The 16,878-nt window shown below is 43.2% G+C and overlaps 1 protein-coding gene across 1 annotated transcript; it reads right to left on the bottom strand.

Annotated features, from left to right (window-relative positions):
* Positions 1-3,455: 3,455 nt before the first annotated feature.
* On the bottom strand, positions 3,456-9,770 carry gpr184 (G protein-coupled receptor 184). Its single transcript, XM_061218140.1, has 2 exons — positions 9,408-9,770; positions 3,456-5,335 (listed from the first exon to the last, which is right to left on the bottom strand). The coding sequence occupies exon 2, from the start codon at positions 5,312-5,314 to the stop codon at positions 4,322-4,324; it is 993 nt and encodes a 330-aa protein (XP_061074124.1). The 5' UTR covers positions 5,315-5,335; positions 9,408-9,770; the 3' UTR covers positions 3,456-4,321.
* Positions 9,771-16,878: the final 7,108 nt, after the last annotated feature.

Below are 16,878 nucleotides of genomic sequence, written 5' to 3'. Positions count from 1 at the left end.
TTAGTCGAAATCTCAAGCAGGATGTGATTTGGGTAAATGTGGGCCCTTTCTCGGCCCTGTATCTGGAGTCTCTCTCCGGGAGGCTCGCTGCTCTCATCCAGATTTACATTCAGGACTGAGTGTTCTGCTCTTAAAGAGTCCTTCAGTATCTCTGCCAGCAGCTTGGAGGGTGCCTCTGCGTTCTCAGGGTTTTACATTCCGTTCCTGTTTTCTGGCTCTCTCGATATGACAGCGAGCTGTTCTCAAGGCTCCTCCTTGCTCTTCAGCGTATGGGAAAGTGACCGGGGAGGTGTATCTACACGTACAACTGAAAGAGCGTTCATTCAGAAGCCATGCTTCGCAATCTGTAAAAGCAGACAAAATATATGTCTAAGTCTACAGATAGATAGTAGTAGACATTTGTAGACATATACCTAGAAATATACAGCCATCCACATACAATCTGAGAACTTATTTTCTTATATATACTTATTTATTTACTTTATTTGAGCATTATAGACCAAAATGGCCTTGAATTTAGAAACTTTAATACCGGATTATATCACCCAGCAACCTCAACTGTTGAAAAAGTGACATCACTGAAGGCATCAGCCTTTTTGGAGATTTTTTTATTGGTCCATGATCACTGCTGCTTAACTCTGTATTCCCAATGTTTACAGACTTGACCTGATGAAAAAAAATAATATCGAACGTGAATGTAAATTGAGCATAAACATTACGCGCACAATCGATTGCTGCAACACATAAATACCCCTCATTTGCATGGTGGGACTGCCTTGGCCTTGTTTGACATCAGACAGGTTTCAATGCCTTTTGGTGGGCCTTCCATGGTCACATGGGATAAGTGAGCTGATGGTTGGAGCCAGTGCTTTGCTTAAAAATGAGCAAATTATGCGCAAATAACTAAAGATATGAATCTCTTTTCTAATCATAGCTCAGCTCCCATATGCAAATTCAAAAGTTGTGTATTTCATGAGAGCATGCATGTGGTATGGAACACACCTGTAAACCTTTTACATGCCACCACTCCACTGGTAGTCTTCAGACTGTTAATTAGTTTCATATTGATTTGGTACATGCATGCAATTTCAGAGTCCATTGTTAGCCATCCGGGAGCCTACTTAAAACCATCAAAACAGACTCAAAGGCACCTCTCCTAATCAATCAGTGGTGCTTGTATTGTGTACATCAATTTTAGATGTAAAGTCAATCACCTCCAGTATAGTCTATGATAATATGAGGCTGATTACAGGTCTCCAAACTTAACCCTCAGAGTCTGTGACACCTTCATCAAATGATAAGACGAATGTGCGATTCGTAGGTCAAACGAGGCTGAGAATTATTGAGCCCGAAACGAAATGCAGCCGCTGTTGATACGCCTCCGTGTGCAATCTCCCGGACTTGTTTGTCTCCCGCGCTAACGATCACGAAGATGAGGATCATCAGCGAAGGGAGCGCCGGGGTCTAAAGGGCAGCCCGGCGTATCGGCGGTAAAGGGCGCGTTATCGGGACGGAGCTGCTGCAGGGATTAGCCCACGAGTGTCTGTAGGGGCCCCAGGAACGCCGGAGCACGGGTAGCGTGCAGATTGCCACTCGAGGTGACGCTTCCTCGCTGGTGAGGACACTAGACAGGACTGCAGAAGGCAGGGCCGTGATTGCGCGGTAGGCACGGACCCCCGGCTCAGCTGAGGCCCCCGCGCCCCGGTGTCCTGTTGTCCCCCTGAAGCACTGTGTGTGACTGCGACCCCAATCACCACTTTAAAGTCTGGCCTGGAATATGTATGTATCATAAATACTTTTTGACAGTTAATTCCCTCAGCATATTAAAATGGCTTCAGTTCACATTCATACAGCTGCATGCTTTTTGGTGAAGAACGCTGGCCATATTTTTTGACTATTAAATTTAGTGGAATTTTGCAGATGTCATAATTAGGGGCATTGCTTTATTACCTGAATACAAAAAAATAATAATAATAATAATAAAAAAATAAAACTACACATAACAATAAATATTTTGCAGTGGTGTTTGCTCAAATGACATTTTGCCAAAATTAAATGTAAAAACATCATGTAAAAATTCAAGATTTAAACTTAAAATAGATTTCAAATAATGATGAATTCGACAATCTCCTCTGTAATCCTTTGGTGGTGTCCTTCGGAAGAGAAGCATCTTTCTGCATCAAGAGAGTTAGTTGAATCGGACACAGGTATCACTTCGCCTTCAGTTATATTCAGAAAGCCTTTTTAGCCACTGTCACATAACTCCCTGAGTGTCATGCAGTGAATATAAATTGTCAACTAGTTCAGAAGAACAGTATTTGTCAGGTGGGGGTCCCTCGGGTGGGGTGCCTGATCGCCACGCTTGAAGATGGCATGTCGTTCTCATTCCAGACAGGGAGCAGGGCTTTCCTCACATGAATTGATAACAAATGAAACTTTAAAAATGGGGGAAAAAAAGCAGTATTTGTCAAACGTAGAAGTATTAATATAACAGGAAAGCCTTGACCGTGATTGCACTCCTTAGAAGCCCAGCTTTCTGCTCGGATAATACTGGAAAATCTTTTTGAATACTCTAAATGTGACTCGCAAGTGCTACAATGTGAGCATTATATAATAAATGAATGCATTTTGCATCCAGTCTTTGAAGTTTTCATTAAATGCCTGTGTTATTCAAATGCAGTCACGGTTGAAGTCAACATTGACGTTGGATACATTGTTGAATAAGTATTGTTTCATGCTATCCGCAACTGAGCTGTAATTTACAGCATCAAGGTCCACAGTACCGGCAAAAAAAAACTTCTAAATTGAATGTTGATTTTCCTTGTAGAACAAATACAATCTGAAAAGCATAATTATCTGTGCCATCTACTGACTTTTCTGCGATCCATTTTCTTTTAATGAACCTACAGCCTGTTGTTCACAGGGAATATCTTCATCATTTCTCACATGCCTATTTTAAAATGCATAGGATTATAATTGGCATGTCTGCATGGAAAAATTCAGCCATCATATCTTGGATGTCATCTGAACTCGACTGATATTTCCTGACTGTAAAGGCTGGTCTGTATCTGGATTGGTTGTGAACTGTGATAAATAAAGGCACTAAAGGGGACCAAGCACAGTGTATCACATGGGTATCGTTGAACCTGTCACTCAAGTATAATTTTACATTTGACATGTCATGGTCAGATTCCATTCCATCTGTGGTGCAGCCTATTAAATCAACAAATTGGCCACAACCGATTACTGACTGTGGAGATCCATGCCAAAATCAAGTGCCTACACTGACCCTATGGGGATTCACAGGATCACCTGATGTTCCCTGTTAAACTGGTATTCTCCGTCACAATTAGTGGCAGCCGAAGGTGAAACTGAACAGAACTCTATCGCTGCCGTGAATAGACATCAGCATTTTAATTAAATGTGATAGAAAAGGTGATACTTCAGAAATCTGCTCACAGGAACTTGAATTTATTTGTCTCTTATGAATATGTTTAAGCATGAACTCCATTAATTATTGTTAGCGGACTATTGACATCCATATATTTATGAGAGCCTATTAAAATAATAGGTTATTAAATATAGGCTTTCTGATAACAGCTCAAGTATTTTCAATTTATGTGTTAGTTTACAACGCCAGTGTAAACCAACAGCAAAATCCTGTTGAAAATAAATAAATAAAAAATAACATCTCTGCAAAAAAAGCTTGCACCATTTGTCACTCACATGTCAGGCATTTTAAAAAGGCAATACAAAATGAGAGGCTATGCACAACCACAGTCTTTTTACATGTTAAAAGCATGGATTTACAAACAAAGATGACTCCATGTGATGGACAGTTCAAGACCCCCCAACTGATAACGTTACACTGTGTGAAAGCTTGGAGAAAAGCTTCCCTATGAATAATTAATTGTCCGCCTTCCATGTTTTTAATCCAAACAATGCCGGGGATCACTCGAGGAATATTTCAGTAGACTCTATGGTTAATCTCCTGGGAGAGTTTCTGACCGTTCAGTCTTCCAGGCTGTGCTCCTGAAAGCACATCTGCTCACAGTCTTCTTCAGATGTCACTTCCTGTTTAAATATACGTGCTGAACTTGCACACGCACACAAGACAGACGGAAGGACACAAGCGTGCACGTGGTCCTCTCTCCTGCTTAGGCACAAACGCGCTCATGCCTGCGCCCACGTTTGGTCCGGGATCACGTGACGTTGGTGAGGCGGACATGTGTCTGTTGCGTCAGGTGGTGGGTGACCTCGGGCTAAACGCCTTCACGCTGGCGCACGCGTCTCGCTGGGAGACGGGGGGGCTCGTCCGGGATCACGTGACGTTGGTGAGGCGGACATGTGTCTGTTGCGTCAGGTGGTGGGTGGTGCGGGCCGCCTTCCTGTCCGGCCGGCAGCACAGGCGAATTTCGTCTTTCACCCCGTTGCTGGCCAGGACGTAGAGCAGAGGATCCACCACGCAGTTTAAGCTGGACAGGGCTAACGTGCAGGAGAAGTAGAAGTGCAACTGCTCTTCGAACTCGCAGTTCCTGCCCTCATCCATCCAGTAGAAGGCCAAGGAGCGCGTCAGCAGCAGGAGGTGGTAGGGGGCGAAGCAGACTGTGAAGATGACTATCACGCCGATGGACAGCAGCTTGACCTTGCGCTTGACCTGCTGCTCCACCCCGGTGCTGCGCCGCACCTTGGAGAAGATCTGGGAGTAGCACAGCCCCAGGATCAGGAGCGGGGCCACAAAGCACAGCCCCACCCGGATCAGGTTGAAAAGCGCCACGAAGACGGTCATGGGGTAGGTCTCGTAGCAGCGTTTGTAACGGTCCAGGGGGGTCGTCTGGTTGTCGAACACCAGAACCAGTGCGTGCAGGATCATGATCACGGTGGCCACCAGCAAGCTGATGGCCCAGGCGTTGCGGGAACAGCGGAAGGCCTTGGACCTCAGGGGGAAGGTGATGGTCAGGCAGCGGTCGACCGAAATGCAGCACAGCAGGTAGATGCTGAGGTACATGTTGGAGTAGTAGAAGAAGCCAGCCACCTGGCAGGCGATGACCCCCATTTTCCACTCATGGTCGCTATAGTAATAGTAAATCCAGAGAGGCATGGTGAAAATGTAGAGGAGGTCAGAGACGGACAGATTCAGCAGGTAGACGCCCAGCACGTTGTGACTGCGCACCTGACGCAGGATGGGCCCCAAAGTGAGGAAGTTGAAGATCAGGCCCAGGACAAAGGCCAGGATGTATATACCCATGAGCACATCGCTGATGAAGCTTTTCGATATGTTTACGCAAGGGGGGGGGTCAGTTGTGTTGTTCATGGTCAGTGTATCTCTCCAGGCCTACAACAGAGACAGTTTTGTGAAAAGCTGAAGTGTCTTCAATACAAATTAAATACACATTTTGCATACATACCAATATTAATATTGGTGCTATTATGCTTTTCGTATTCACAATAACAATAACAATAATAATATTTTTGCCTCATCAATCACAACATTTACATATACATATTCAGAACATTCAATGAAATCAACAATAAATGCATGGTAATTCATGGCACATGAGCATAAAAGCAATGCGGGAACTCAGGTTAACGTTTTAAGATTATTGAAAATAAAAACCTTTGGGGGAACCAAACTAAATTTTCCATTACCAGAGAACATGGCAAAAAAGCAATGCAATAACAAATCTCGGAACATACATTTCAAATTGAAAATACATATTTGATTTAAATAATTTATTATAATATTACCACATAGACTTGCGATCATGAATATCACTACTTTAGGACAATCTGGCCAATCAAGTCTGTGTGTGTGTGTGTGTGTGTGTGTGTGTGTTTGTGTGTGTGAGTGAGTATGCATGTCTGTGTGTGTGTGTGTGTGTGAGTGAGTATGCATGTCTGTGTGTGTGTGTGTGTGAGTATGCATGTCTGTGTGTGTGTGTGTGCATTTGCATGTGTCTGTGTGTGTGTGTGTGTGTGTGTGTGTGTGAGTGAGTATGCATGTCTGTGCGTGTGTGTGTGTGTGTGTGTGAGTGAGTATGCATGTCTGTGTGTGTGTGTGCGTGGGCATGTGTGTGTGTGTGTGTGTGTGTGTGTGAGTGAGTATGCATGTCTGTGTGTGTGTGTGCGTGGGCATGTGTGTGTGTGTGTGTGACTGTGTTTGTGTGTGCAGGTGGGTCTAAATTTGTGCTCTGAGAAGACATGCACTGCTGAGGATGTAAGTATCTAAAGGAGCTCGGGTCTTTGCATGAAATCTAAATGTGTCTCACGCTGGGTTGTGCTTAGTGTGCCGTGCATTCTAAGGCAGCAGCCAGTAGCGAATAAGAAAATGGAAAAACAACAGCATTTGCCACAATGAAATGCTGTTTCCAATGAAAGGTGTGGGGTGCCCTTCCCTGGTTAGACACAAAGGAAAATATTTAAAATATTTAATTCATGTTACTAAGTGAAGATCTGCAACACCCTGCCCTGTGCAGAAGCATTTATACCTACAGAAAGGTGCCTATGACAAGATAACATTCTACTCTCTTCACACAGATAGTCCCCCGTTGGATTTAGCGCATGATGCGTACGTCGTGGTATTTTCAGTCACCAGATCGGAACCAAACCATTACCATGGATACTGACACCATTTTCCACTCCCGGCACCTAGGCATAGGTGGTCTCATATTCCATTTCCATTTCATTTAAAATGCTGGTCGACTCAATGCCAAAGTATACTGTTGGCCAGGGGTGTCAGACTCCAGTCCCGGAGGGCCGCAGTGTCTGCCGGTATTTGTGGTTTCCTTTCAATCAGCAGCCAATTAAGGCCTTGAGAACAAGGTGTGTGGACTACGTAGCCAATAAAAGACTTAGAAATGTATCTCTCCTGCCAAAATACACCAAAAACTAGCAAACACTGCGGCCCTCCAGGACTGGAGCTTGACACCCATGCTGTAGGCTATACTGGCTGCACATAGTGACTCAGCGTTGTTTCTCCAAACCCAACCAATGTCTCCATTAGAAAGATCAAGTCTTTTAAGTAAGATGAGGATTCTGCAAAAGTCCATCTTAACCAGTGCTTTAATCTTATAATCTATTTTCTTCTCTTTCAAGCAGAAAATATTTGCTTGTTCAAGTTACTATTTGCATTAAAAGTTAAATGTTCTCACTGCATTGGCATATTGTGAATATTGTATTAAAGTCTAATTGTAAGACTATGATACTAGGATCATTTTTCGGTAGTTGCAGTGCACGTGCAGCGTTTGGAACTTCATTGTCTTCGATGCGGTGACATTTGGATATCCAGTCTGCTTAGCAATATGAAATCCTAGTTTATTTCTTTCCTGATAATCTTGTGTGCAAAATTGTATATGCACTGCTTTTCAGTGTGTTTAAAACTGATTATTACCTCAGCTTATGTACCGGAAGCAGGAAACAAAAATTATATTTTTATTTCTTCAGAGAAACTCAAGGGGCTACATACCCAGCAAACACACCCTTCTTGAAAATGCAGACCGGCATACTGTGGTCTACTTCAAATATTGACTCAAAACTGTGCGTGCAGTTCACATAGTTGGTGCTATGTTTGAATTGGCAGGCATGAATGTCAATTGTTATACTGCAGCACTGTAGTCTGTGTTATTTTTACAGCAACCCTCCCACTACCTAACAATGGGAAACCCTGCACAGCGCCACACTGCTACCCTGCCATAGTACTGAAATTGGATATTAACAGAAGATGCTGGACTTTAAATCTCCTATAGGTTTATATGGACCATCTCCATACATGTGACCATCTACACCGTCCTTCCAGTCATGAGGTCATCTGAGGCTTCCCTTTACAGAACCTCAGCACATTTCAAGCAGAAGTCCTGGCCGTGCGCGAGAGAGTCAGGAGAAAAACATCCAGAGTGTGTGTCAGCTCGCTAGGCCACGGTGGTCCTCTGTGGCATGATTCCACCATGTGAGGCATGCAGAGAAATATTCCCATGAAGCTGTTCATCAATCTTGCGAAATAAGAGTTCCAGGATGTTGTTAGTCAAGCAGCAAACCTCGTGCTATACATTCAGGGTGCTATGCTTTTGCTTTTTAAATTATTTAAATTCACAGGGCAGCCATGTGGACTTAATTATTTTCTTCTGTATATTTGTATCTGTGTGTGTGTGCGTGCGTGCGTGCGTGTGTGTGTGTGTGTGAGAGAGAGAGAGAGAGAGAGAGAGAGAGAGAGAGAGAGAGGTTATAGGATGTGGTATAAGCATTTGGGTGACATAAGTGTTACTGGTTTTTTGGGGGTTTTTTTATAAATTAATTTACTTCAGGACAAACCCCAGTGGTGTCACTGAAGAAAAAAACATTACTGAGCTAGTCCACAACAGCAAGCCTATGCAGTCCTTCTTAATCCAAGACCAGAGCTGTTCCAGCCTTAAACAGTATTTACTCCATTTAGGTTGCTATGACAATTGTGGATCCATTACCTAAATCAAATTATTTGTCATGGAAATAAAGCCATGTTAACAAACAGGATTGGAGGGTGAAAGCACTGGCTGGAATATTTCACAATTATAGATCATTTAATAATCCCTAAAGACACACAAATATGGATTTGACATTTGAGTATTTTTTTTTTTTGGAGGGCAGACAAAGGTTTGCACATAATTTCAGAACAAGATTGACTTGTTTTTCATATTCGTTTACTAAGCATTGAAACCGAAACTTGAATAACACATTCTCTCATATGATTTAATTTTAATGAACATTCTTTGTGTCATATTTGTTATTGCATACATTTGTGGGGGGGGGGGGTTTGTGTGTTGTTCACTATAATTGCCAGAGGAATTATAAAATCTCAAAGGAAGGGCACAGCGAACTATGAACAGTATTAAATTAACTGTGAGAAATATTTTAAGGTTTAAAAAAGAAACACTTTGAACTACATTTCTCATTGCAGTCTCTTCCCCTGCAAAATGAGGGTGGTTTTATTCAAAACAGTCTTTCTGTCACATTAAATGGAGGCATGGGATGCCTCGTGCCTTTAATTCCAGTGAATTCATCTGTTAAAGCCATTTGAGGGCAGCCACCAATGCAGTGACATGGAAGATTTATTTAAGGTAGCATAACCGAAGATTTTCGGAGTTCTGGCCTAAAAATGTTATATTGAGCAGACAAACCCAGGGACTAAAGATGACCAATGACCATTTGACATAGTAGACTTTTGAAATTAACGTCAGATTTGAAAACCCCAAACATAAAAAACACAATTAAAAAAATTAATAATAACTGTTATAATATATGAAAAAATATATATACTTAACATGATTCCCCTGAATACTTTAAAGAAGGATCTGTACCAAAAGTACCATGCAGGTTGAAAAATGTATCATTATGTTAAGAAATGATCTTCACAATGACAAGGAGATGTCACTCACCTGTGGAGCTGGAGTTGGTGACTGACTGAGGTTTCAGAGGGGTCCAGATATTTTTGTTCAAGCCGCGTCTGGTACTGAGCATCACCTCCAAGCGCCCCTGTCCTCAGCTGTGCCCATGGACAGGTGTATGTTAAAATAACAAAACCTGCTTGTTAATTAGAACTTATATGGTAGCCTGCTATAAGAATCTGAGAGAGAGAAAGAGAAAGGAGAAGTGTTTCTCAACGCCACTCAGGCACGTCAGAGAAGTCGTCATTCTAAGTAAGAAACAGGGGAAGCACAGCTCTCTGCTGCGAGTCTGAGTAATCTTCAGTTTGCAGATAAGAAACAAAACTAATATTAAACCACACCCTTTCCTCCCGGCCCCAGGCCCCTCCCTCATCGTCAGCCGCCTCCACTTTTACTGAAAAAAATAAAAAGTGCAGAGGGAGGCGCGCAGCAGACGCACGGAAAGTTCCAGCGGCTTTGTGCTGCTAGCTGAGGAGGCGGCTTTACCTCAACCTGAGTGTCTGAGCTGTTTAACCAAGGGGAAAAACTTATTACATCACTGCAGACAGATTCAATCAATTTATCAAAATGTCTTTTATCTTGTGTAATAAGTTGTCCTCTAGGATGATGTTTTTGCTTGTTTCTTTTGGAAATATAAGATGTTTATTGTTACTACATAAGTGTATAACATTCTATTGCACTGTGCTGTATAAAAACAGTTTTGGATATAATCCAGATTAATCCCTTGTCCTTATCTTTGTTGTACTCTTAGCACTTGAAATTGTACTTTCCTCTATGGTCTTTCAGCACACTTATTCCTTGTGATGGGTATGCACTTTGCACTTTGTTGTACTTCGCTCTGGTTAAGAGTGGCTGCCAAATGCCAATAATGTAATAATCTGGTGCATGTTTTCTTTTTTTTTTTACAGACGCATCGACTTAAAGGACTGGACAGGTTGTGGAAGGACTGTCAGGCGTACGATTTTCCGGCCTTACATGGCCTTGTAAATTGGGAGTGTCTTACAGGCGATGGAGTCTGGTGTCTCTCAAAGTCTCATTAACAGCAGGGCATTGGGGTTACATACAGCAGGTTAGTGCAGCAGTGCGAGAGAGGCCTACCCCAGTGTGGGAGAGGAAATGGCTGCTGGTTGGAGATACAGGCACGGATCACACGTCTCCGGATGTTGTCCTTGTTTCAGCCGGCGTTCTCATACACTGCGGTCATCAACTACGCACTGAAATAAATCACATTCACCGTTTTAATTCTCGCAACTCTCGATTTCGGTTTAGTCGGAATTCAGACTGTGCGTTAGCTGGGAGGAACTGAAAAACTAAATATACAGCGTGTCATGACACTGGAAGACTTTCCAGTCAGGGATTTTTTCTGCAGTTTTCCCCTAAAAGGTTTGTTCACTGTTTGCTCTGAGTCACGGTCATCACAGACACCACATATGTTTCATTTCCAGGTTTTAATCAGGCAGTTAGATTTGCAAACGGATTCATAACTAGTCACGGACAGGCTCGTGTCGGGTGGATTAGCTCACTGGTAATGCTTCGGTGCGTTCTCCGTCTCTGTCTCTGTCATACAGAGACGGAGGAGGGGGTGAGGGACATCCCCACGAACATTGAAACACCCCACCCAAGGGGGTGATCACATCAAATGATCACGCAGAAGCAGAGTTTTTTTTAAATATTGCAAATATGTTGGTGTCTACATCATTTCTTTAGAAACTTCCAGGGGTTTTTCAGGCTATTGGACACATTTCACATTGTTGTAGGATCACCTGTTTGTTGTCCAATCAAAAACCTAGAAAAAATATTGTAGACTCATGTGCCATCAGCATTGTTGGTATGGCTGTGGACATTCCCTAGTGGTTCAGCTCTTGGTCTCATTTAATTTCATACTTTGCTGATATATTTCCTTCTCAGCCATCTGAGTAGACCTACCAACTTTTTAGGGAAAACCAGTGCTGTGGAGCTGGAGATGTGTGAGAACAATGACCACGCTATTGTCTTCACATGATTGACCCAAGTAGCGCGCACCAGAGAACACAGCTGCAATCCTGCCTGTGACTAGTGATGGGGAGCAGCTGCCCATTGGTTTATTAGCAAAGCACATTGCGCATGTTACTGGGGCCATGCCACACTGGAGAGAGAAGATAAGCCCGGCCAATAAGACAAGCGGATCCGACACACGTAATATGAAAAAATGACTTTGACTGAAATGTTCCAGATTGCGCAAACAGCAAAACGAAGACGTCAGAGATTATTCTGCCGTGAACGAAGCAGGACGGAAAACCTCAGAGTCTGAAAGCGACGCATTTGCATGGGCCATTGCAGAGCACAACCGCTCAAAGAGCAACCACTCATAACGCAAACTGTGACTGTATTTACTGTAACCCGCCGTGTTTTTACTAAAGCCCTGGGGCTCCCTCAGTCCAATGCACATCCAGACAACTTGATACCTAAATTTGGGCAAAGAATGTCAAGTTTCTCCACTGCAGCTGGAAAATATTCTGAGTTGTTTTGTGTGTTTGTTTGGGCAGGTGATCGCAATGCATTCTGTGACGTGCGGTAATACATTGTAAAAAGAAAAAAAAATACGAATTACAATGGGCATATCTCCGTTCACTCCTACTACAGAACCTTATATTGTTTATATATGGGGCGGTTGGTAGCGTAGTGGTTAAAGTAAATGACTGGGACATGCAAGGTTGGTGGTTCTAATCCCAGTGTAGCCACATTATGATCCGCACAGCCATTGGGCCCTTGAGCAAGGCCCTTAACCCTGCATTGCTCCAGGGGAGGATTGTCTCCTGCTTATTCTAATCAACTGTACGTCACTCTGGATAAGAGTGTCTGTCAAAATGCCAAAAATGTAAAAATTTGATATACATACCTTCCAGGACAGAGAATTTACTCCTAGTCAGAGTAGCTATTTTACATTTTCTGCAGAATATATTTGCAAGCAGCAAAATCAATCTATGTTTAGGTTTGAAGCGCAAGAATGAACACACGTCAAATCCACAACGAACAAGACCGGAAACGAAAGTGGTGCAGCACTTCAACAACACCAACAAATGTATGTGCATATTATCAAAATGGAAATAGGACTGAACTAAACATATATCGGGTACAGGACAGCAAGATCGTCATGGCGACATGGCTTTATCTAATACAGAGCCTTGCAGCCGTCATCCTGGAGAGCCACAGGGTTTGGGTTCCACTTACTTTAGCGATTAAAGTGTTTGATTGCACAGTAACCTTAACTGACCTGGTTTCATGGGAAAACTGGGGTTAAGGCCAAAAACACAAGTCTTCTGGGCCTGAGGAGCACTCAGAGCAGTTTGGGATCCCTGATCTAATAAATCATAGATCAGGAATGTCAGGCTCTCGTCCTGGAGTGGGACTGCGGGTGAATTAAACACTTACTGTAAGTGTTGAAATGCACCTGTTGGACTTGGAGCATTTCTGGATGATATGCGATATATTTTGTGTTTCAGTATATGATTCAATGAGTCATGGCCCATCGGGAAGCATCCGATTTATTCTGCCACCATTGAGATGTTTACCACAGCAAACTGTGGTCAAAGTGACCTCTCCAAGATAAATAGTAAACAACAAGAAGAGGAGATTCAGCTGAATCCCTCTCCCAGAGCAATCTCACTACAGGTGAGCATTAATTCACCACAACACACTCTCAAGCACACAACAGATTATCTTTTTTTTTTTTTTTTACAGAATTTGAATCACACTGAGAAGAGGCTTGTTTCTTGAAATAAAGAACTAATTATCTATTTTTTTTAAAAACTATAATAACTATAATCAACAACAGATGCATGCAGCTGATTTTCTTATGCCAATTAAAGCAGGACGAGAAAGATTGCTGAAACAGTGACTGGAATAGTAAGGCGTGGCAATCTCATTATTGCCATTTCTGTTCATTATTTTCTGTACTTCAATAAACACAGTGGGATGCAATATCTGCAGTACTGTAGGTGGCACTTGGTTCAAAACATTTTAATCGCCTATCGAATGTGAAGGATTTTCAAATTTAAATGTTAATTTCACCACTGAAATACATGCCTTCTAAAATGATTGCAAAAAAAGGTCACACTAACCTCAAGCAACAAAACCACTTTGATATAGGTCCATACTGATTAAGATGAGGAAAGACTGAATTCACTAACTAAACAAGAGAGTTTTGATCAAAAGTAAAGTCACGATACTCAGTCATACTCAGCTGCCAATATTAAGCAGGAAGGAATTAATATTGATTACCGATCAGTGATGTATAATATGTTTATCAGCCATACCAAAGAAAGGGTAACTTCTTAGCAGCAGGTGGAGAATAGCAGCTTTGACCAGAAGGTCCCGGGTTCATATTCCAGATGGGAGACACAGCCGGATCGATGTACTGTCTGGACCTGGATTCTCCACCTCTGGAATGTGGCTATATGAACAGACGTTATGCACCATGGGAGTCAGTTAAGACTTTTAAGCTGGATCTGTAAAGAAAATATAATTTGAATAAACATGGAAACATGGATAACCTGAACGCAGGAAGGCACACATGATAATATAGGGTGTGCTGTATTCCTGCCATATGTCCACTGGCCCCTGGAAGAACAGTCTGTTATGGTTAGACAATCACACACACACACACACACACACACACACACACACACACACACACAAACACACACACACACACATACACACACCCTGCAGTTCTTCTCATACATGATGCATCACCCCGGTGCCTCCTGTTCAGCAGGCTGCCCTCCTCTTGCCCCTTTCATTTGTCTTTCTCGTCCTTTGTTTCCTGTTTTTAACGAGCTCTCACAGTGCACAGGAAGCGTTCTGTCAGAACAACAGAGTCTCTGACCACGTTCAAACGCAGACTGAAGACTAATCTCTTCAGGCTGCACCTTTCCCTCCCTACCTCACCACCATGATTAGCCTGGTGCATGCCATAGATTATCATGGCACTTATATCTAGATACAGATATTGTTGTATTGTACTAGATATTGTATTGTTGTACTCAGGGTATTCTAGCTGCCAACCGTGGTATGCTAGTTCGTAAGTCAATGTATTCTTCAAGGGTTTCAATTGTATCGATGTGGTCACGCTAGGACTCGGAACTGTACTGTCCTCTAGGGTCCTCTTCACACTTGTCCCTGTGTTCGATCTGCACTTTGTTGTACGTCGCTCTGGATAAGAGCGTCTGTAATACCCTGTGATGTAACGTTCTCACCGTACACAGGGGTCCATTCATCTCCGGCCCAAGAGAAGCACAGAGGGGGCATCGGGGGAACAGATGGCTGCAGAGGTAGGGCACGGCGTGCGGCACATCCCAAAGCTTGAAGCTGTGTTCTTTTTTTTATTACAGCCAGAACTGCCGGCTTTGCACTCGAGTTGTTTTGCTTTCATTCCGGCCGGCTCTTGGCGATCAAGACTCGGGCCCCGTACCCGGGCATTTAGAGAGAGAGCACTCAGGCTTCAAAGTGCACAGAGCAGCTACCGAATGGAGTCACTCAGAGCCAGTGCACACGGAGAAGTGCCGCCTGGATAAATGTCCTCCCTGCTTCGAAGCTGTTTGCGTTTCCGTTGTGATGAGTCTCTGCACACATGCACTGCCGGCCGCTTGCTATGGCCGCTCATCCCAAAGACCCAGAACATTGCTCGTTATTCATTTATTTAAAACAACACTGCAGTCAGCCTCTATATCAAAGAGTGCTTTTCCCTGGTTTTGGGTGTGATAGCTCCATTATACAGTGAGCTCCATGATATGGTTGTTATGCACTGTATATAAAAAGCATTCAGTGTATTATATTCATTCCAATACAATGACTCATGACTCGTCCATCAACCAATCAGATGCTCAAAACCAAAATATTTCGTATTTCACAAACCACAGCACCGTAGTGGCTTAATCGAAACAAGTGTTGTGGACAGGAAATGTGTTTTATCATAACATTTACTCTTTAAAAATAAATCTCCCCGGCTAAATTAATTGCATTCCGGGAGACCTCGGCCGATTCCAACAGTCTCCGGGCCAATCCTTAATAGCTGGCAGCCCGAATGACATATGAGTAAGTGAAACGGCTCATAGAGTAAGTGTTCCTGAAAAGTCGGCCATCACACCTCCTTTTCAATGGCAACAGGAAGCGCCATCCCCTCTCTCTCTCTCCGCCCATATAAGGCTGCTGATCTGCCTGGTTTCAAGGTGACGTTAGCGTCCAGAGTGTGCAGCCAGATATTTCCCTTCTAATTCCCTGTTTCCTGCCTGTCAGACTGCTTCGCGAAGGAGCACAGAGTAAGAAAGCTGCCAAGATAGGCCTGTGCTACGTCCTCCAAGGATTACAGCAATACCCAGCTCCATGCCGGCAGCTAAGGACAAGGAACTCCCTTCCGCCAAAATCTACACACACTCTACAGCAGATCAGCACAGTTATGCAGTTAGTCAGAAAGCCTGATTTGCAGGCTGATTTGCAGCCAAATAACATGTAATGACGGTTTTATCCAAAGCGACTTATAGTTGATTTGACTGAGCGGGAGACAATCCCCACTGGAGCAATGCAGGGTTAATTGCCTTGCTCAAGGGCGCCAGCAGCCATTACCTCACTGGCTGCCCAATTTATGATACAGGTGGCAGATGAAAGATACCTTCTGGGCCTGGGTTTTAGTTCTGCCCAAATTGTGGATCTGGTGTGCAGCTCATGGATTTGTGGTCAGAGTGTTATACCCTGGGGCCTGTTCCACAGAGAAGGATCACAGAGCCCACCAGATAACTGCACCGAATAAAACCCAGACCCCCCCCAAATGTGGAACATGGACTGAAGTAAAATGAGCTAATCTGGATTATCCGGCTAACCCAGAAATCCTGCTCCTGACATTCTCCTTTTGATCTGTTTACATAGAAAATTATTTTCCATGGAAAATGCTTCAGGCACAAATATATTTAGGTGTGGCTTCATGGGAATTATTTATTCCCCTGCTTGCAGGCCAACTTCTAATGCAATAGAATAGAATAAAAAGGACTGAATCCAGTGTTTTATTTCGGAATGCATAAAGGCATTATGTATTTGTACTTTGACAACCTTTCACAAGCATGATCCCCAGTCTTTTTTTTTTCAGAGTTCTAGAACTCATTGCTTTGAATTATCAGCTGTGCCTTCAAGACAGTGAACGTAGCAGTTTCTGTTGAACGGTTTTAAATGAGCGTTCTATTTAGTTTGCCACCAACACCTTTTCAATACAAATGGATGCGATTTAGATCTAATGATGCCTGCTAGCTGATTTGTTGCTTACCTGTGATTTATTTTTTAAAGTAAGTAGAAATATTATATGGGGCAGCCTGTAACGTAGTGGTTAAGGTAAATGACTGGGACACGCAAGGTCGGTGGTTCTAATCCCGGTGTAGCCACAATAAGATCCGCACAGCCGTTGGCCCTTAACCCTGCATTGCTCCAGGGGAGG

Source organism: Conger conger, chromosome 13 (genome assembly GCF_963514075.1).
Source record: "Conger conger chromosome 13, fConCon1.1, whole genome shotgun sequence".
Taxonomy (NCBI): domain Eukaryota; kingdom Metazoa; phylum Chordata; class Actinopteri; order Anguilliformes; family Congridae; genus Conger; species Conger conger.
This window is presented reverse-complemented; position numbering and strand designations above follow the sequence as displayed.